This window comes from Macrotis lagotis, chromosome 1 (assembly GCF_037893015.1).
Source record: "Macrotis lagotis isolate mMagLag1 chromosome 1, bilby.v1.9.chrom.fasta, whole genome shotgun sequence".
NCBI lineage: Eukaryota > Metazoa > Chordata > Mammalia > Peramelemorphia > Peramelidae > Macrotis > Macrotis lagotis.
Window position 1 is genome coordinate 418,192,083 of NC_133658.1, and position 21,137 is coordinate 418,213,219.

Sequence of the window (21,137 nt, forward strand, 5' to 3'; positions counted from 1 at the left end):
CCGGCCCCACCAGGTGCTCCAGGCCCCGGCCCGGCGGAGGCTGAACAAGGGCCGCTCCGCGCGAGCGCTCGACAACCGCCTCGGGGGCCGACGGGAGAGCGCGGCGGCGGCAGCGAGCCGAGGGCTGGGCAGCCCGGCGTGGGGAGAGCAGCCCCTGGTGCGGAGAAGATGGACCCGCACGGCGGCTCCCTAGAGGCGACGCTGTTGTCATCCGCCGCGACCGCGGCTCCTCCTCCTCCTCCCGGGCGCTTGCTCCGTACGCCGCAGCCTCTCGGAAACCAGCGCCACCGGAAGTGACGACACAGAGGCGAGAGAGAGGGCGGGGCGGAGGAGAACGCCTAAGGCGCTTCCGGATCCGAGCGGGCGGGGCGGAGGTGGGCGGGGAATGGGAAGCGCGGGGCTCCGCCGGCTGCTGCTCAGAGCGCGGTGGAGGGAGGGAGAGGAGGTCGCGCGCTCCGAAGCGCAGGTGAGTCTGCGGCTGGGTCGGGCAGGCCCGGCCCCGGAGGGGGGTCGCGAAGGAGCGAGGGGGCGCTCCCGGGGGGAGGCCGGATGCGGACGCCTCCCTTCCTGGGGCCTCGAATCGCCTTCAGGTGCTTTAGGGGAGGGGGAGGATGCGGCCTGGGCTGCGGGGCCCGCCGGGGAAATAATTAAAACCAGGCTCGTTGGGGATTTAAAGCCTTCACCAGCCGGTGCCTACCTGAGCCCGCTCATCTGCCTCCTGCCGCCGCCCGCTCCTCGCTTCTCCTCTTCCACAGCTCCCTGCCCTGCCTCGGTAGCGTGGCCCCGCCCGCCCCCCATGCCCGCCCAGCTCTGCTTCACCCGGGCTCCCGGGGATGGACAGGGAGACCCTCAGCGATCACCCCTCCCCCCCGCCCGGGACCCCAAGTTCTCCGTGCCCGCCCAGGCCACTTTGTACTTTGTCGTGCAAGGTGAGTGTCGTCCTGCCTCTAAGGAGCGCAGCTTCTCCGGAGCCAAAACCACCTCCTTTCAGCCTCGCCTCCTGGGCTCGTGCTGAGGGGCCGCTTCATAGTGTCTCGTGGGAAGGGAATCCAATTGCACCCGCCTCCCCCACGGTGAGGGATTGCCATTGTCCGAAACTTCGTGCCCTTGTTGCCCTTCCTTCCCCTCCACTGGCTTCGCGGCCAACCCCGTGCACCTGCCACTCCAGAGCAAAAAGCCGCCTGCTCCTCGGAGAAGCCGGGAGGAGCGTTGTGCCCGCCAGCCTGGGATCTGCGTGATCCTGGGACCGTCCGGTGCCGAGCTTCGGAGGGTCTGTTTATGCAGACTAGGCAGAGCCGACCCTCGGGTGCTCCGGTTTGTAGGGAGCGTGGCGATTCCGAAAGCAGCCTCGCGGAACGGGTCGTGTTGTTAGCCCCCTTCTGCAGAGGGGAGCCGGTGGGAGCAAGCGCTGGGGCTGCGTGTGGAGGCAGCAGCGGGGGGCATACAGCGGTCCTGCCTCGTAACCTCCCAGCTGTGGAACCCTGGGAAAAGCACGTAATGAATTAGGGTGGTACAGGGAAAGCCCGCCGAGTCCGGACCCAGAATAGCCAGGTTCAACTAGAGGCCCATTTGGGTAACTAACCATCATCTGGTTTGGGGCCAGTTACTTGATTTGGGGGGGGCCTTGAGTTAATAAGCAATAAAATGAGGAAACTAACCTCGGATCACTTCCACAGCGCTAAATATGCATGTGATTCCTTTGTTCAGAGCTTCTGTTTCCCCATCTGTAAAGTTGTTGGTCCATCTACAAGCGTGCATTAAGCACCTGCTGTGTAAAAGCACTCTGCTAAGTCTAGGAATGCAAAGAAAGGCAAATACTGCATTGATCTCGGAGGAATTCACACATAATGAGAGGGAAGGGGAAGAGAAATAAATGAAAATAACTAGTCGGTCATTGTTAGCCAAATTTATAATATCAGGGAAATGGGAAAGGTCACACATAATTGGAGAAAGGCAATGTCCCAATTTTCAAGAAAAAAAAATGAAGAGAACAGATTCTTAAAAAATATAGGCCACAAATCATTAAAGAGCTAATTGGCAAACACCTGGATTGGGAAGTTGTGATTACAAAGCCTACTTGTCTTCATCAAAAGCTATGATACTGAATTAATCTCTTTTCCTTTTTTTGAAAGACTCAGCAAACTAGTAATTGAAAAGAATATTTTAAATAATGTTCACCTAGATTTTAACATGCTAGTTTTATGGAGAATTGGAGAGTTACAGATTAGACATAATCCATTGAAATATATTCATAACTGATAGAATGATTGGATTCAAAAGTAATTGTTGGTAGTTAAGTATCACTTTGACTCAGTGTTTTCAATAGAGCTTACCTCCAGGTAATACAGGCTTGGTTAGTTAGCCCTGTACTGTTTATTGGGGGGGGGGGGTTAGTTTGATCATGACTTGGATTAAGACATCAATGGTATGTTCATCACATCTGCAGATGCCATAAAGTTTAGAGGAATAGTTGACATATTGAATGACAGGCTCAGGATACCCCTCATGACTAGACCCTGAGCTAGATCTAATAAAATAAAATTCAGGGGGGGATAAATGTAAAAAGTCTTATACAAAAGCTCAACTTCACAAGGATAAAGTGAGGCATGGCTAGACAACAAATGTTCTGAAAAAATATCTTGGCATTTTAGTGCATGGCAACTTTAATATGAATCAGCAATGTGATATAGGAGCCAAGAAAGCTAAAGAGAATTTAGGCTGCATTTAAGAAAAGCATAGCTTCCAGGGAGAGGGAAGTGATAGTCCTGCTGCATTCTGAGCCTATCAGACCTCATTTAGTCATAGATAATCTGAGATGTCTAGATGTGAGGATCACTTGAAAAATTTGGGAATATGTAACCTGAAGAAGAGAATAATCAGGAGGCGTGTTATCTTCTTCAAGAACTTGAAGGGTCTTCCTGTGAAGGAAAGGTTAGATTTGTAATGTTTGGACCAAAAGAGCAGAACCAGAAGCAGCAGGTAGAAGGTTCAGAGGGTTGATATCAGGAAAATCTTTCTGATAATTACCCATATCCAAAAGTAAACTGGACTCCATGACAAATTTCTCCACTTTGGACATCTTCAAGCAAAATTTTATTATGGTTGTAATTCTTTTTGTATATTGAGAAATATTTGGAAAAATCCCCAAAGAAGGGATATTTTGGCCTTAAGGAGGAGAAAAACTTAATTAAGTTAAAAGCACATTTATTGATAGTTTATTGATAGTGTAAATATAGAAGCCTGACCAAGTTTCCTCATTTCATAGCTGAAAAAACAAGCCACCTTGTTTCCTCAAGTCATCTCCTGCCTGTCCAACTAAAGAAGGGTACAACCCTCATGAAGGGGAGGGGAGGGGAAAGGAGGTGAAAAGGGAGACATTTCTGTGAAAGGACAATCTAAAAATCCAAATCAAAAGTATACCTTCAGGATCTGTTGATAGACTATCTCCAACTGAGACGTCTAAGGGAATTGATTCTACCCTTTGCAAATACTAATTGTCTGGTTAAGGCCTATGAAATAGGGGCATTTCCAATGGCTTTTTTATAGAAATATAAATTTAAAACTGAAATAAAACCCTTGACAATATTGGTTGGACCTAATGGCCACGATAAAAGTATTGAATTTAAAAGCCAGAAGACACAGACAGATCATCTAATTTAGTCCTTCTTTTAGGTAGAAACGGTGAGATAAATTAGAAGACTCATTAGAACTGAGGATATGAGAGCTGTTCCGAAAGCTCTGCCCTATATTCTCTACTCCCTGGTGTAGACTGAGGCCCAACCCTGAGTTGGGAAAAACTGAATTCAAATACAAGCTTAGACACTTTATTAGCTGACCCTAGATAAGTCATTTAACCTGTCTAGCTCAGTTTCCTCAACTGTAAAATGTTGGTAATAACTGCACCCACCTTCCAGAGTTTTTGTGATCAAATGAAATATTATTTATGAAGTGTGCCTACTGTGTGCCAGGCACTTACTAAATACTTATTCCTGCCTTCCTTCCATCCTGCTCAACTGTGTCATTCCCTTTTTTCCCTTTTCATTGTTCCCTCCAGAACAAACTCTTTCAAATTTGCATCTTCATGTGCTCATAAAAAATTTGACTTTAAGTGATATTGCATCTCTCTCTGACCACACTTTACAGGGTTAATTAATCTTTCATTCTCTTGTGTGTTCTAATACACTGGCCAGCAGAAGGAACTGGTATACTCCTTACTCCCATCCCCATTGACTTCTCCAGATCTTCATTCTTAACATTACTTACCTCCTGTTTACTGCATCCATCCATGTCATCATATTTGTAAATATCAGCATATAAATTGTGATTCTCCATAAATCCTGATACCCCAGTTTTTTCAACTTCCAGCTTTCATGACCTACCATCTTTATTCTTACCTCACTGTACCATCCCTATGATTTTGAACTCTTTAATAGTATAATCTCTTGTCTTACCATCTTCTTAGAAGAAATACATTTGTTCCTGCGACCATTTTTATTTCAGTTAATTATCTCATGTCCTCATTTTTCTCCTTCAAATCATAACTTTTTCAGCTTGACTAATTCACCTATACAATGTCCTCAACTTTTAGTTACTTAAGTGCTTTATCTACATGCTTTGTCATTTATGTCAGTCTTAATTGCTGGGTCACCCAAATCATCCTATTACTCAAATGTTTCTATAGGAAATCTCACCACACTACGAATTCATGTTATTATTCTGTCATTTCTAACTCCATGACCCCATTTGGGATTTGGCAAAGATACTGAGTGGTTTGCCATTTCCTTCAGCTCATTTGACAGACGAGGAAACTGAGGCATCTAATTTCAGTTAGTTCCTCATTGTTCATATCAATCTTTTTATTCTAACTGGATTGACTAGCCCATTTCCCTTAGCTGCTGAACTAAACTTCTGCACTCCTTAGGTTCCTAGTGCCATGTCTCAAACCCAACCTCTCCTACCACTTTAAAGAAAATCCAGCTGGCCTGAACTCTCTCATCTCCTACTTGATACTTCAAATTTCTCTACAAATTGATCATTCTTCTCCTTCACTTGTGCTTCTGAGAAAGAGGTAGTAATTTTCTATATGTGTCCTTGTTCCTATATTTTCCCTTTCCCTAACAGACTACTTCAATAAATCCCTTTCTCTATTCTATTCCTGATCCACATGATCATTCCTTGATGTATGCAAACAGACTTAGACTGACCTTTTATTGAAAAAAAAAAACTTGAGCTATTCCAAGTTGTAATCTAGGAGACTTCAACTGGTGAAATGCTTAGGTTCCTGAGTTTTGAGCTATAATAAGATTGAAGCAGATTGGGTATCTTCTTCAAGAATGAAGGGGGGGGGCTAGGTGGTGCAGTGGATAGAGCACTGGCCCTGGAGTCAGGAGTACCTGAGTTCAAATCCTGCCTCAGACACTTAATAATTACCTAGGTGTGTGGCCTTGGGCAAGCCACTTAACTCCATTTGACTTGCAAAATCCTAAAAACAAAAAACAAACAAAAAAAAAGAATGAAGGACAAAAAGTAGGAGTAGTAGCAGTTGTTAGTAGTTAGTAGTAATTAGTTAATAGGAGTAGAGTAGTAGTAGTACCAGTACCAATATCAGTATGATAAGCTTCTGCAAATGGAGGTCCAGCTTAAGTAGGGACAAACCAGTCAAGGTTAAAAAGAAAAAACAAGTTTTCATTCTAATTAGTATTGAATTCAGATCCAAACATATTTGACTGATGCACTTCCAAGCCAGGACAAGCTAGGCCTATTCTTTCCTCTGCTTCCTCCCTGTTTTTTTTTCCTCCTCAATTCCCCTTCCCCACTCCCAAAAAAAAAAAACCATTTGAACCTATCTACTCTTCAAATTACTTTCACCTAAGTTTCTTAATAATTATCACATTGAAAGACAATTAAAAGAAAGCTAAAGAAATAATTCTAGAATATTTATTGGAATTAATAACAGATACATGTGGCCACAAGGAGATTCCTTTAAGAAAATAAATAGCCCGCTTCTTTAAGTCTTGAAAGAGTCTCTTAACTCTTCAGGCACAGGTAACTAGTTTCTATTAGTTTTAACTCTGTAAGTGAGCTAATCAGCCTTGTTACAGTTCTTTATCATTATTAGCCCAAGATAGGACTATCTGATTTTATCTGCCTAGAAGCAAGGACAAAGTAGAAAGTGCTTAAAATTTAGAACTACTTAATGGAAAGGAAAATTTAACTCTTCACTTTCATTTTACTGGAAACTAGTTTTGTTTTTAATTTGGAGCTGCTTATGTCAGAAAAACAAGAAACAACCTCCTTTTTGCTTGTTCACTTTCTTCTAGAAATAACCATTCCTTTCCTTTTATTTTGCTCATCCTTACCTCCCCCCATTCAATGTCTTGTAATTCAAGATTACTAACAATCTCAAATCTTCATTAGTGCCAGTTGCAGCTTTTAACATTGCAGACAACTCCCGTTATTGAATGTGTTTTGTTTAGATAGTTCTATAGAATAATATGTGGAAGAGGGCTAAGAAATAAGGAAGGAGGTTTAAAATTTGTGCTGCAGTTTCAAGGGGTGTCATTGATTTCTTTAAGCTCAGGCATTTTCTCCCAAACTTGACCAAGGGATCAGACCACACTAAAAGAGGAGGAAAAACCGATTAGAATGAAAACACTGCAACAAAAAGGTTCAAAAGAACCTTGACTGGCCTTACTAAATATAATTTTAATTTCAGCATTAATCTGATAAATAACGCATCAAAGCACGTAAGAAATGCTTAAGGGATTAACTGGTGTAAATACTAGATACTCTAAAAGAACTGAAAGAAGACATGATTTTAGTGTAAGGAAACCATACAGAAATTAATATCACTACAGACAAAATTTTGCTAGAAATAGCAAAAATAAGAAATGATGCAGTAGAACACAAAATTGGTAGGTGCAAAATAGAACAATAATCCCAGAGGATAAAAGGCCTAAAAAAATCAGTACATGAAAAAGTGACTTTGAAAATCAAATTTCATTTCATTCATCTGGAGGGCAGATTTTAACCAAAAAGAAAATCTTTGTCTCCAAAGAACACCATCAAACTCCAGAACTTGAGAAGTAAACACCACTCAGATTTCAAGAAACAATAAATCATGTCCGAAAGCAATATTTAGTATTTCTTCAGACTTTTTGATTCAAACAGTGGAGGAATAGAATAATTGATCAAATGTATATACACAACACACTTAAAACTAAGAGGCACAGGCTTATTCCTAGAGTCTGTTTTCCAGCAAACCTAAACATTCTTTTTAAAGGCAAAAGAATAACTTAAAAACTTAGGAGATTTCAATGAATTCTTTCACAAAATGACTTCCCAGTGAAAAGAATTCTGTTAGAGAAGTGCAGCATTTCCTTCAAATAATTAGGTTGATAATTGATTATAAGATAAAATTCACAAACCTCTTGTATAAAAGAGAAATTTTACAGTGTGGTATTGATTACACTTCAGTAAACATTAATTCCTTATAGAAATGTGGAAGAGATAGTAAAGTAGCCCAGCTGTCCTACAAAAGTTAAATGACTTGTCCACTATTAGACACCTTAATTTGGAGCAGGGCTGAGATAAGAGCATTCTATTGCACTTATTATTTGAGATATAGTCACCCTCAAGTGACAGATACTGTTGGGGAAAATACATGTACACAGAGAACTTTAATACAAAGCAATTTGAGGAGAGAAAAAACACTAGCAACCAAGTAGATTATGAAAGTCTTCTTAGAGGTGACTGTCAATCAAGCCTTTATTAATTAATCAACAAATGTCTTAAGGTCCAACAGCAGATACTAAGGATACAAGAACCAAAAAAAAGTAAATAATCCTTGTTTGCATTTCTTGCAGTCTAATGAGTAAAGAACAAGTATATATAAAAATGTGTGTATAGCATAAATAAAAAGCTAATATATACAAAGTAATTAAATGCAAGATAGTTTAAGAGAACTTTCACTAAAAATTGAGAATTCAGAAAGTATGGTGTGTCTGTGTTGCATCTTAAAAAAAGACAGAGACCCTCTGAGGTGGCAGGAAGGAAGGTGTGCATTCCAGACTTGAAGGAGGGAGATGGAGTACCCTGAGGATGGAACAGAGAAAAGGACAGTTTGCAGAGTGAAGGAGACAATAGTAACATCCAACTAGCCTGGGAATGTAGATTGGGGCCAGATTATATAAAGAACTTTGAACAGAACCTGAACAGAAGAGTTTAGAATACCAAATCATTGGACCATACCTGTTTTCAGTTTAGATTTTATCCTAGAGCTCTTAGGAAGCCTCTTTAATTGGATAAATAGGGAAATCACAAATTTATATTTGCACTTGAAGGAAGTCATTCAGTGTATAAGGTGGCCTGGGATGGTGAAAAACCAGATACCCAGAGATCAATTTAGAGGTTATTATAGTGATCTGGCAAGAGATACTAAAGGCCTAAAATAGGGAGGCAGCTGTTTGAGTAAAGAGATGTGAAGGTAGAAACAGCAAGATTTGATATTCTTGTACTGGGTTAGGTGCTAAGGGAATACAAAGACAAAGATTTAAGCAACCCTTTCTTGCAAGCATCTTCTAGTCTTGTGGGAGAGAAAGTAAGTGCATAGATATATAAATATTATGAAAATTGGGGCATTTGAGGAAAGAATGATACTGCCAGTGGAAAATCAGATAGAATCATATAGAAGGTGGTATGTAAATTGTATCTTGAAGGGGTTTAGGGGAGGAATGAGGTGGAGGTAAGCCGAGTATGGATGGCCAGTACACAGTGACAGAGATAGAAAATGAGTGCCATCATATGTGAAAAACAAAGAGAAAGACAATTTGGTAGGCTATCAGAGTGATGTGATCATACCAGGAACATAGAAAGATGACTTGGCCAAGCCGTGAAAAGTAGGAAGAACAGAAGGATTATGAGCCTTTTCAGTTTACCATGAATTTGAAACAGGACCATTCTTCAAAATTTTGTGACTTCCTCTAGCAGCAATGAGCAGCCCCGAAATAGAGACAGAGAAGATGTACGGTTATCCCAAGATTTAGAATTGACTGGTCATAAATATTTATAAAGAGAGGGATTCAAGAATAGAAAACTTTGCAGGGCTGAAGTAGCTAATTATAGCAACAAAACAATGAAGGTGGATAAGTTGCTGGATATGCTAGGAGGACAGAATTGTAAGTATAAAAATCAAGAAGGTTGCTTAATTGGGAAGACAAAATGTAGCAGGAAATCTCAAGGTGAGTAATAAAAGACCTCAAATATGGGGCACAGTGTAAAGAATACAAGAGAGATTGTAAGCTAGGCAGTAAATTCCTTGAGAAAAAGGAGATTGATAAAGATCTGTTCACTGTATGATGCAGACTAGAGAGGGTCTGAAAGGAGTAAGAGGTAACAGAGTAGGTCTCTCTTTCCCTTCTGGCCTGTTGTGTTATGAAATGTGAAAAAAAGAAACAACTAGCAGTAGAAAAGAATCTTCTAGAGAAATTCAGATTCCATCAATTAGATGGATAGAATGTGAAAAGAAAAAAAACAGAATGAAGGGAACTTGAAAAGACGGGAATCTAAAGGATAAAGGAGGTTAAACACTGGGGAGGAAAAAAACTAGGGCTTAGTTGAATAGGATATCATGATTTGGTAAAGGAGCAGATCAAAGATATTTTCAGATCTCTGGGATTACTGGAGGAGAAATTTGTTAGACAATAAGACAGGACAAATGCCTGAATTTAAACTACTTGAGGGCAGAAATAGTCCTATTTTTGTCTTTTTATCCCCTTAATAAATGCTTGTTAATTGAGCACTAGACTTGAAGTGGCTTTAGATACTTCCTGGTTGTATGAACCTGAGCAAATCACTTAACCTCTGTCTGTCCTAGTTTGCTCATCTGCAAAACAAAAATAAGTGCCTACTTCCCAAGATTGTTGTGAACATAGAGTAAGTTAACATTTTACAGAATTCTTTGCAAACATTAAAACATTGCATAAATGCTATTTTTGATTATACTAATTTATATGTATTAATCCCTCCAACTAGATTGTAAACTCCTTGAGACTAAAAAAAGGCCAAGTCTTAATCCTCATGTGACCTACCCTTCAAGCACATAGCAAGCATAATGTTATGCATATAAAAGGAATTAAATCTTTAAAGTTGAATAATATAATATTAAAGTTCATCACATAAATTACTTCACATACAGGTTAGGCAAGCTAGCCTAGGTATAATGCCAAAGAATACTGATAGACAGAAGGCAATGTGGGCAAACTAGGTCAGGTCACTACTACCACTTTGACCACTGTCTCCCCTTAGACCTTGATGGAGACAACTTTAGAAACTTGAGCCCAAGAGATTTGGGAATACCAAATCATTGGACCATACCTGTTTTCCAGTCCTGTCCCCACAGCCATCTTTGAGGGGAGAAATCATTGGAAAAGAGCACCTTCCCCAGCAGTGACTGCTGACCACTGCCACCAATGGGTACAGGAGTCCCAGGGTGACTACTGGTCCTGCCCCATCCTGAAGGCCCATCATCCAGGCAAGAAGCTCTAGTAGAAAAGAGACCAGCTGTCTCAACCAACTGCCAATCCATTGCCACTCAAGAAGTGGACAAGCCAGATGAAGCTGAAATAAATAGGTCCTGGCAGCACAGGCCAGGGCTGTTACCATCACCACCTTCTCCACCTTCCTGGAGGCAGCCCAGGAATGATGGTCCTTCCAGCCTGCTGCTTTCAACAATTCTCTTGGGAAACAAACACTGTGGAGATACAGGCTAGTGATTGCTGCTGCCAGTGCCAGAGCCATATCTGCTGAAGACTCAGAAAATTCTTGTCCTCTAAGTCCTTGGCATCAGAAACAGAGATTTGATCACTGAAAATGGCATTTAAAAGAGGAAACATTACTATATGCTTTTCGGTTGCCCTGTAAGGACCAGAAGAACTGAAGCTTAAACTTTCTAACCCTTTGAAGTTTTCTCCCTCATTATTGTGAACTTGAAGCAGGGACTTGTTTTTTTTTTTTAAATCTTACTTGGTATCTTCCTCATTTAGCACAATGCCTGCAATATTGTTGTTCGGTTATTCTGTCATGTCCAACTCTTTGTGATCCCTTATGTGGTTTTCTTGGCAAAGATGGAGTGTTTTGCCATTTTCTTTTCCAATGGATTAAGGGAAACAGAGGGTAAGTGACTTGCCCAGAGTCACAACCAAACAGGGTCTGAGACTATATTGGAACTCAGTTCTTCCTTACTGCAGGCCCAGTACTCTATTAGATGACCATCTAGCTGCCTTGCCTGAAACATAGGATGTGGTCAATAAATGTTTGTTGACTGACTTCTGTTTCTCCCGTTTCTCCCATAAGAATATAGCCTCCTTGAGAACAAGATCTATTTTTTTTCCTATTCATATCCCTAGTGCTTAGCACAGAGCTTTAAACATAATGAACTCTTAATAAAAGCTTCCTTCCTTCATTTATTTATTCTTTATCAGTTAGGTAGATAATAGATGTATGATCCTCATTTTACAAATGAGGAAACTGAGGGCTTACCCTCAGAAATTAAATGAATTATGTCACATAGCTAATAAGTCTCAGAGGTAGGACTCATACCCAACTTTCTCTTGACCTCAAGTCTGTTATATTTTCCATTACACCACATTGCTGATCTTCAAAGTAGCATCATTATCAGTGTCCCATTCTCTTTTCTTATCTCCTTTTTGGAAATATCATGAAAAGAGATAAGACTAAGAGCCAAAAAAAACCTGTGATCTAGGATGTCATATGTCATTTCCCCTGTGTACTTCAGTTTCCTCATCTATAAAATAAAGGGAATAAACTAAATAAGCTCAAAAGGCCTTTTGGAGACCAATTTTTTTCCTTGAGATTTTATTATATTTATTTTTTTCAATTGAAATCTTATTTTTCCAATTACATGCAAAGGTAGTTTTTTTGACATTCATCCATTTGCAAATTTAAGAATTCCATATTCTTCTGACACCCTCTCCATGGGGATAAGCAGTCTGGTAAAAGTTGTGTATGTACAGTTGTGTTTAACATTTCCATATTAGTCATGTCATGAAAGAAGAATTAGAACTATGGGGAAAGAAAAAAAGAAAAACATTAAAGTTTTTTTTATATTAAGTGAGCATAAGTATGCTTTGCTATGCATTGAAACTCCATAGTTTTTCCTCAGAATTTAAATTTGATATTGTCCATAGCAGGTCTCTTAGAATTGAAAGACCAAAATTGCAAAAAGATAAATTGAAATACTGCAAACTTTAATTTTTTTATATAATTTTAATAGTTATGGTCTATGTCATTTTCACTCCTATACCATCATCTATCATTGTGAAATCTCTTTTACCTAAACTACAAGAAGCCAAAGTCTCTTTACTTGAAACTCCTACTACTAATAATTATTATTACACAATCATTTGATTGTCTGATTTTTTAACCTATAAAGATTTTCTCTACAGGTTTGTTCATCTTTTAAATGATGACAGGTCTTTAATTTTATTAAATAGAATTCTAATTACTATTATATAATAATAGCCTTTTTTACAAATTTATAATCTCTGATTTTATTTTATAATTTTGTTTCATTTTGTAATTTTTTTGCAATTTTTGCAAGGTTAATTAGGAAAGAAAAAGACAAGATTATTGTAATGCTTAATAGAATCACTACTGAGATAAATGCTTTCTTAGATTTCACAAGGAGATGCAAATATCATGATTAGACAAGTTTGTCTGCAAAAGATCTGGGGGTTTTAATGAATTACGGGCTCAAAATAAGTGTGATATGACAGCCATAATTTAATGTGATCTTAAGCTGCATTAATGAGAGGCATAGCTTCTAAGAATAAAATATTACTGATACTTTGCTTATTAGACCACATCTGAAATAGGGATCTCTGGATGCCTCAGTTTCAGAACCACTGATAAAACAAATGATAAGCTAACTTCAAAATATCTAGAGGAAGGGGCGGCTAGGTGGCGCAGTGGACCCGCCCTGGAGTCAGGAGCACCTGAGTTCAAATCTGGCCTCAGACACTTAATAATTACCTAGCTGTTTGGCCTTGGGCAAACCACTTAACTCCATTTGCCTTGCAAAAAAAAAAAAACCTAATAAATATCTAGAGGAAAACAACCAAGTATAACCAGAAGTTCTGACCCCTTGAGTTTTGGAATATTTAAAAATATTTAGAAATAGTGTATGACCTACTTTAAAAAAAATGAATAAAAATTTGTCAAAAAGTAGATGTGGGATATGAACCTCAGCCATGAATATTCAAAAATAATATTCAGAAAATGTTCTCATCTCTATTCGGAGATTTATTTTGAGCTAATTGTTTTGTAACAGTCTTATTAGTCCCCTGCAAAAGTTAGTGCCCTAAATTGGGAAATCCTTGTTAGTCTCCTTGTGTAGTGTTTATATTTTCTGATAACATTTCTTTTATCCCATTGCCAGATCCAATTCTGATTCCCCATTGTGGCATGGAGGTGCTGCTAGATTCTCATTCTAGCATAGCATGAGCTGTTTTCCTTGTACTCAAAATGCATTATGTAGTAAAAATCATTTATAAATTATGGTCAAGGACCAGATTTATTACAGAAAGAAACTTCAGTAATAGTCTGAATGCTCAGTGATGAGTTCTTTGACCAGGATAGTCCTTAAAGAAAAATTCAAAATTGCCTTAAGTCTGTTTTAGTAGTGATTGATTACTTAAAGAAAAAGGGATAGAGGGTCCTAAGTCATATGATATGTAATATCTATGTGAAATTTTTAAAAAGAAAGAAAATTAATTCTGAGAGACAGAGTGGTGTCAGGAATAGATCAGCACCAGAGTTCACACATCCTGGCTCTTGTACTTTACCACCTCTATGACCTGGATCAAGTCATTTAGCCGTTGAGGGATTTGGGGTCCTCATTGCTATAAATAAGGGACTTGAACTAAATGAGTTCATTGGTACCTTCTAGTTCTAAATCCATGATTCTACAATGAATCATTTTTGGACCAAGTCTATCCAATGAGTTATGCATTAGATACACTTTCCCTTTTAGTGGCATGTCAGTGATGCTTTGTCTTATAACCATTTGGTTGAGGGAGACAAATCATTTCTATACTCCCAAGTAATTTGATTCCCATCTGCAACAGCATGAATGTCTCCCACTTCTCTTTATTCTCTACATTCTTATACATTCACCATGGATTCCATTATTATATCTAGCAGATACTTTTCAAATAACTATATCAAGACCCCAGTCTCCCAAATGCATTACAGACTGTACATCTCCATGTAGTCCTATGGGCCTCTCAGATTCAAATTGAATTTGAAGTGCTACTGTCCTATCCTGCAAATCAGACCATGCTCAAATGGAGCTACACCACTTGTATATTACCTGAGACCAGGCATTGTCATCTTCACTCTCAGGAATTTTTTGCCTTTTTTTTAGTCAGACCTATCAAATACTCTGCCTGGAACCATGCATGCATCTTTCCCTTGGACCCTCAGTCATTTTTTGGAAAGTCTCTTGAATGAGAAGCATATTCAATTAAAAGTTTGGCCTTATTCACACTGGGGAAAAAAATTAAGTGGATAAAGAGTGTCCTTCATACTTGACTATTTTCTGCTTTTGGACCTAGGCTGTCAGTATGATATGAATTTGTGTCTTGGTCAGATAGTACAAATAGTGAACTGAATCCCCATACTTAAATAAAAAACTAGATTGCATTAGGGAAGTTGCAATTCTCTAATGCAATTAGAGTTTAACAATCTCTAATGTGAAAGAAGGTTCACTTAACATAAGTTATACAGAATGAGGAGGTATAGATGGATTGCTTTCTACTCTATTGAATGGAACATTCATTTCAACAGGATCACAGATCCACTGAAATATTAATTCTCATAAAGCACCATTTTCTGAAACAAATTAGCTATTTGGATAGTTTAACAGACTTAATAGGTAAAGATATGTTTTGTAGATGTTTTAACAGTCTTAAAAGATAAAGATATGTATTCTTGGTTCATTCTTTTCAGGCTAAATCATTTGAATCCTTGTGCTTATAAGGGATTCTAATAACCCTGCTGTCCCTTTCTTCTCTACACTTTTTATGACATGGGGAATAATGTGACATTTTCAGTTGAGGTATTTCAGAAGTAAGCTGCCTTGTACCAAGTACCTGCACAAGTTGGTAGCTTCCTGAATAGGGTCAAAATGATTTCTTTTGCCCCAGTCTGTATATAATTTGGCTCATGGAATAATCAGATAATCAGGTTTGTAGTTAGCACAAATCAATCCATTTACTTTCCCAAAGTGGCATTCTCCTCAGTACCACAGTACTCCTTGGCACCTTCTACCTATTTACTGGTTTTCCCCATTGTCAACCTCACCCCAACATAAGCATCATGAGCTCTGACCGTGCTCTCATTTATTCAATAGACATTTAATCAAACTCCCATTATATGCATTGAGGGTAGTTTAGGTGGTATAGTGGAAGATTCACCTTCCTGAGTTCAAATCTGGCCTCAGTTTCTCATCTATAAAAGAGTTAAAGGAAATGACATCACACAGATTGGACTGAAGTGACTGAACAGCTAACTAGGTATTGTACTATTCTAGGTACTGGTAGAGAACTACCTCAACTACCTCCCTTTTCCATTTCTGCAGACCCCTTCTCATTAGGGAGTTCTTCCCAGTACTTCCAATCTGACAAAAGACTCAGACCAACCATCTCTCTTTCTTTGGACTTAGCCACCAGATTCCCATACAAGTAAACTCCCTTCCCCACTGTTCAGCTCTTCTTTTATGAGTTGTCTTTTTCCACTAGGATGTAAGCTCCTTGAGGAGAGGAACTGCTGTTTTATTATTTGTTATTTGTGTCATCAACATTTAAGATAATGCCTGCATATAGCAGTGCTTGTTTACTGAGTGGGAAAAAAGTATTGGGGATAAGAAACTCCTTGTACAATTGTTTTGAAATATAAGCTTTGCAAATTTTGTATTATCTTAAGAATTGATTATGGATTTCTAATAGTTTGTTCACAACATTAAAAGTGTTTACTTTTACATTTCAGAGAAAGTAAGCAAATTTTATTCTGTTGTTTTTTTTTTACAGAATGGAAACAGACTATAGTCACATGGAACTTAGCAATAACAGAGAAATTGAAGATTCTGAATTTCAAGATTTTGAAAGAACAGATGTAAAAGACATGAGATTAGAAGCCGAAGCAGTTGTGAATGATGTTCTTTTTGCTGTTAGCAACATGTTTGTCTCCAAAAGCCTGCCGTGTTCAGATGATGTTGCATATATCAATGTGGAAACAAGAGAAAGGAATAAATACTGCCTGGAACTCTCAGAAGCAGGGCTTAGGGTAACTCATTCTTCTTTCTAGGAAAAAATATTTATTTGGATAAGATTTTATGACTTTATAAGACTACAGAGAAGTATATGAGCATTGGACATAATTTTTTTAAGATTTGTTACTATTTTCAGAAATCTTTGAGTAAAAACAAGGAAACTTAAAACTTTAATTTTTGATTTAGGTTTGCTATCATTGCCAATCAATTTTTTCAAGTCCCTTTTCACCCGCAATTAAACGGTCATCAAGACTGCATTAATAATCCTGCTTGTTAGATAAGTTACTTTTTCATTGGGAACAAATGCCAGTGACACCTTGTATACTTGGGTTCAGACTCTAACGTAAATTAAACCACAAGGGAGAGTCATGTCTCTAAATTTCTAAGAGGCCTCCTATTGATCTAGACCAACCCTCTTTGTCTTAGGAGACCTTAGCAAGAGGAGATACTACTACAGACTTAATGGGGTGAGAAGAATCTGAAAGGTGAGATTTCATACAATAAGCAAGTTCATAGATCTTAGAATTATCTCTTTCACATGAACAGTTGCATCTCAATCACTTTAATATACTTCTATTTAAATAAAGAACTTGATTTCTTTTTTTTAAACATTTTCTTTTTTATTATTATTATTTTAGGGTTTTTTTGCAAGGCAAATGGGGTTAAGTAGCTTGCCCAAGGCCACATAACTAGGTAATTATTAAGCGTCTGAGGTCGGATTTGAACTCAGGTACTCCTGACTCCAGGGCTGGTTCTCTATCCACTATGCCACCTAGCCGCCCCAAGAACTTAATTTCTTTCTGAACTCTGATATCATCTAAGTTTCCTAATTTAAAATTAAAATCATGAGTTAAAAATATATGGTAGTACTTAAGATATTTATTTTAAAAATCAGTTACCAGTCATTTATGGAAGCATCTACCATGTGCTGAATACTACAAGAAGTTGGCAATGCAAATACAAAATTGAGATTATTATCGCCTTCAAGAGGCTTGTATTTTACTGAAACTATAATCATTATAATGTCACAATGGTGTTGTCATTCCTACAAAATTTCTCTTTATGATTGGAATTAAGTTACATAAGCCCTTGATTTAATGATCAATGGACTAGCTATTAATACCTCTGAATTGAATCAGAGGTAACTACACTTTTAGTAATTTCTTGAATTCTCTTTTGTTCTCCTATCTTTTACTCAACTAGTAATTCCTATAAAGCAAAAGCAAAGACTATTAAGTTGCAATGTATGTCATTTTTTTTGATGTTCTAAGGACACATTTAAAAAAAATGTTCATTATTAGCACATGCTTTGTCCCAGGAGTAATTCAGTAAATATTTTTTGATAATTGTAACAAAGGACTAGTATTAGCCATTGAAATGAAGCCCAACTTTTGTTCAGTTCAGCCACTTATACCTATTTCTCAGTGGGTTTTTTTTTTGTTTTGTTTTGGCTGGTGAGGGTCAAACTGAAAAGTTAGACCTCATTGTTCTTGAAGATTGAAAAGGTACTAAAAAAAATTTTCTTTAGACTGTTTTGTGGTCTAGGTCAATGGTATCAAATCTAAATAGACCCTTTGGCCAACATTCCAACTTAAAAATAGCACAAATAAACATCTGTGTACTGTTGTATTTTTCTTTATTTTGTTAACTATTTGCCAAATACATTTTAATCTAATTTGGGAGTTTTGCCAGTGCTTGAACTCTACAAGTATGGCATCTAGTCTAGATTATATTTTTCTTAAATACTAAATAAACATTTTCAGTTATTTCAATTGTGTCCAACTCTTCGTGATCCTATTTGCTATTTTCTCAGTAAAGATTCTAGAGTAGTTTGCCATTTTCTTCTCCAGCTCATTTGACAAATAAGGAAACTAAGGCAAATAGTGTTAAATGACTTGCCCAGGGTCACATAGCTAAATAAGTGTCTGAGTCTGGGATGAATCTTCCTGACTCCAGTGCCTACACTATATCCATTGCACTCACCTTGCTACCCATAAAAGTTTAATTTTTCCAAAAATTAGTAAAAAAAGAAACTTAAGTTCTTCATAAGAAAAAAATATTCTGTTATGCCTTTAATTATTCATTCAGAAATCAGTCCATTAGAAAACAAGCAAAGGAATCACATTTGTATCTTAATTATTTGATTAATTATTGGCATTTCTCTCCTAGGTGGTGGGTTATGCTTTTGACCAGGTGGATGATAATTTACAAACTCCCTACCATGAGACAGTGTACTCTTTGTTGGATACCCTTAGTCCAGCATACCGAGAAGCATTTGGAAATGCACTCCTAAGAAGACTGGAAGCTTTGAAACAGGATGGACAGTCATAATTTATTTTACATTATAAACTTATTTTCTGTTAGGTTTGCTGCTGGAAACTTTTACATTTAGAACCTAAATTCTTGCTGATGAATATAATATAAAATATTTTTTGTTTTGTTTTTCATCATTACTGCTTGCTTCACATAGGCTTCTCATTCCAAGCAGTATTAATAATAAACTCTTGTTACTTCTTTTCCACCTAGGGAATTTGACAGCCCTTGATTTGTGATATAGATCATGAATGCATTTAGATTTCTTTGGAATACTACTTCTGCATTTTGAAAACAAAACAGTATTTTATTATAAAAATGCAGAGCTTTAATGCATCTAGCACCATATGGAATTCTAGACTTTGCCTAATAAAATTGGCATTCTATTAATTCTCTACAATTTTCATCCAGCTTGCTAAATCAGGGGTTCAATATTAGCTTGGACTGAATTTGTAGTGATTATTTTGCTACTAGCCTTACAGGGAACAAATCATCAACCAGTTTCCCCTGCACAAACTTTGAAATTGCTTAAACTATTTATACTAGTGCGAATTGATAAAAATGAATTAATTGTATATAATTTATCTAGTATTGTGCTAAATGACAGGGATTAGAATAGTTTTATGTATCCTATTTGCAACAGCCAGCCAGCTAAATAAAGGATAAACCTTTAGCCTATGAATGTAAAAATTGCTATCTAATCTCTAAGATACTTAAGCACAGAATATAAAAATAGGCTCCATCTTTTTTTCTTAATAAATAACATCATAAAATTTGCATTGTTAAAAAGATGTTATAATCTGTTTTCCTAGGAAACAATATTTTGGCCCATGTTGATTCTTATTTTTCTGAATGTTTGTTTACATAATATACAGTGTTTATATATTCAAAAGTATTTTTGCTTCAATGTTTACTTTCTAAAATGTCCTTTGGTATCCTGTGATGCTTCCCTCTTTCCCTTCAAATGTACAGTGTTTTGTCTCAATGCTAAATCTACAATGTAATAATGCATTGTATGGGTTTGAAACCAAAGGACGTATGAAGCATTCAAAGACTAATATTTGGAAAAAGGATACTTTGTATTTTGTATTTTATTACAAGTACTAATATTTGTAAGTTTATTTAACTGAATCATGCTGCTATGTGTTTTCAGGTATATGTTGAATGGGAACAATGGGGACTGGTTTTTGAATAATCAGCTAACATCATAGTAGAAGTAAAATTCGATACCTGGATATGCTTCCGAAGTCTATTGAATTTGCAAAATGTTATTCTTTAACAATAAAAGATACTCATTTTTGTTCTGACTAAATATTAATTTGTATAGACCAGAGTAGACTCAACATTAATTTGAATTTTGTAGTCCTTATTGGAATGTTTATGTTAAATTTTCAAAATTCACATATTTATTGCTTTGTTTTCAATGCTTTAATAGTTAAAAACAGTTTCATTTGAATTAAAATTTTTCATGCTCATTCTCAGGCTAAATGTAAAATATCTGTTAAGTCTGAATAAATTTTTCCTCATTTTTAGTTAAGTATGAAGAAAAATGGCTTTTTTTTTTGCTTGGAGAAAATTGAAATTGCTGATTTTATGATTTACTTAAGGGCTCATTAACAATTTCACAATTCCTTAATTATGTTTTAGAAAGATTAATTTGGTTGCTCATCTTTCCAAAAGAGAATATTGATTTATTCAATTTCTATACTCTTAAGTGTTCATTTTAATTTAAAATTATGTTGAATTGGATCTGTTAAGCGTGGGTTGTACTTCCTCTCTTGCAATATCCATGAGGAAAAGCACTTTGTAAACCTTAAGTACTATAAACTGTTAGTAACCATTGTTGACATACATGAGAATTTTAGTCATTATAGATTTCAACTTTGCCTTAGCGATTTGAAGAAATGAATCAGAAAATTTCTAAAGAAGATTGTGTTTTCTTAGGTTTTTAAAGGAGATATATATATATTTATTAAAAATAAACTCTTAATAGTTTTAAGATTAAACAGATATTGTGATTGATTTTAAATGGCATTTAGAATTTTCTGGCATCACATAATATTAACTAATTTTTTTTAAGAGCTTAGTTTCATGATTAACATAATGTTTACCCTACAGTCACCTCTAATTCTTATTTCTTTTTCTGGGTAGCTTGGAAAAGCCATTTGTAAATATAAATATGTGTATAAATGCCCAAGTTTTAGAAGTTTTTCTTCAGTATCTTTGTTCTTTTTTTGCAAGTCCCATTATTTCTAGTTAGACTCTCAAAAAACCAAGATAATAGTTATTTCAATGTAGCATCACAAGGGCACTTACCATCACACCTTTCACATACAGGTTCAGCTATATCTGCCTCCCACCCCCATTCTCTCTGTCTTGTGTGTGTGTGTGATTTGTGATAGAAAAGTAGGGAATTCTCTAACCAGCCAGCAAAGACTTATTTGTGGGGGAATAAATGGTTTGAAACATTGCTATG

At 37.3% G+C, this 21,137-nt stretch overlaps 1 protein-coding gene across 1 annotated transcript; it reads left to right on the forward strand.

Moving 5' to 3' along the window:
• The first annotated feature begins 385 nt into the window (after positions 1–385).
• Positions 386–20,633, forward strand: GSKIP (GSK3B interacting protein). Its single transcript, XM_074213033.1, has 3 exons — positions 386–466; positions 16,107–16,362; positions 18,518–20,633. Exons 2-3 carry the CDS (start codon positions 16,108–16,110, stop codon positions 18,677–18,679), a joined length of 417 nt encoding a protein of 138 aa, XP_074069134.1. The 5' UTR covers positions 386–466; position 16,107; the 3' UTR covers positions 18,680–20,633.
• The last annotated feature ends 504 nt before the right edge of the window (positions 20,634–21,137 follow it).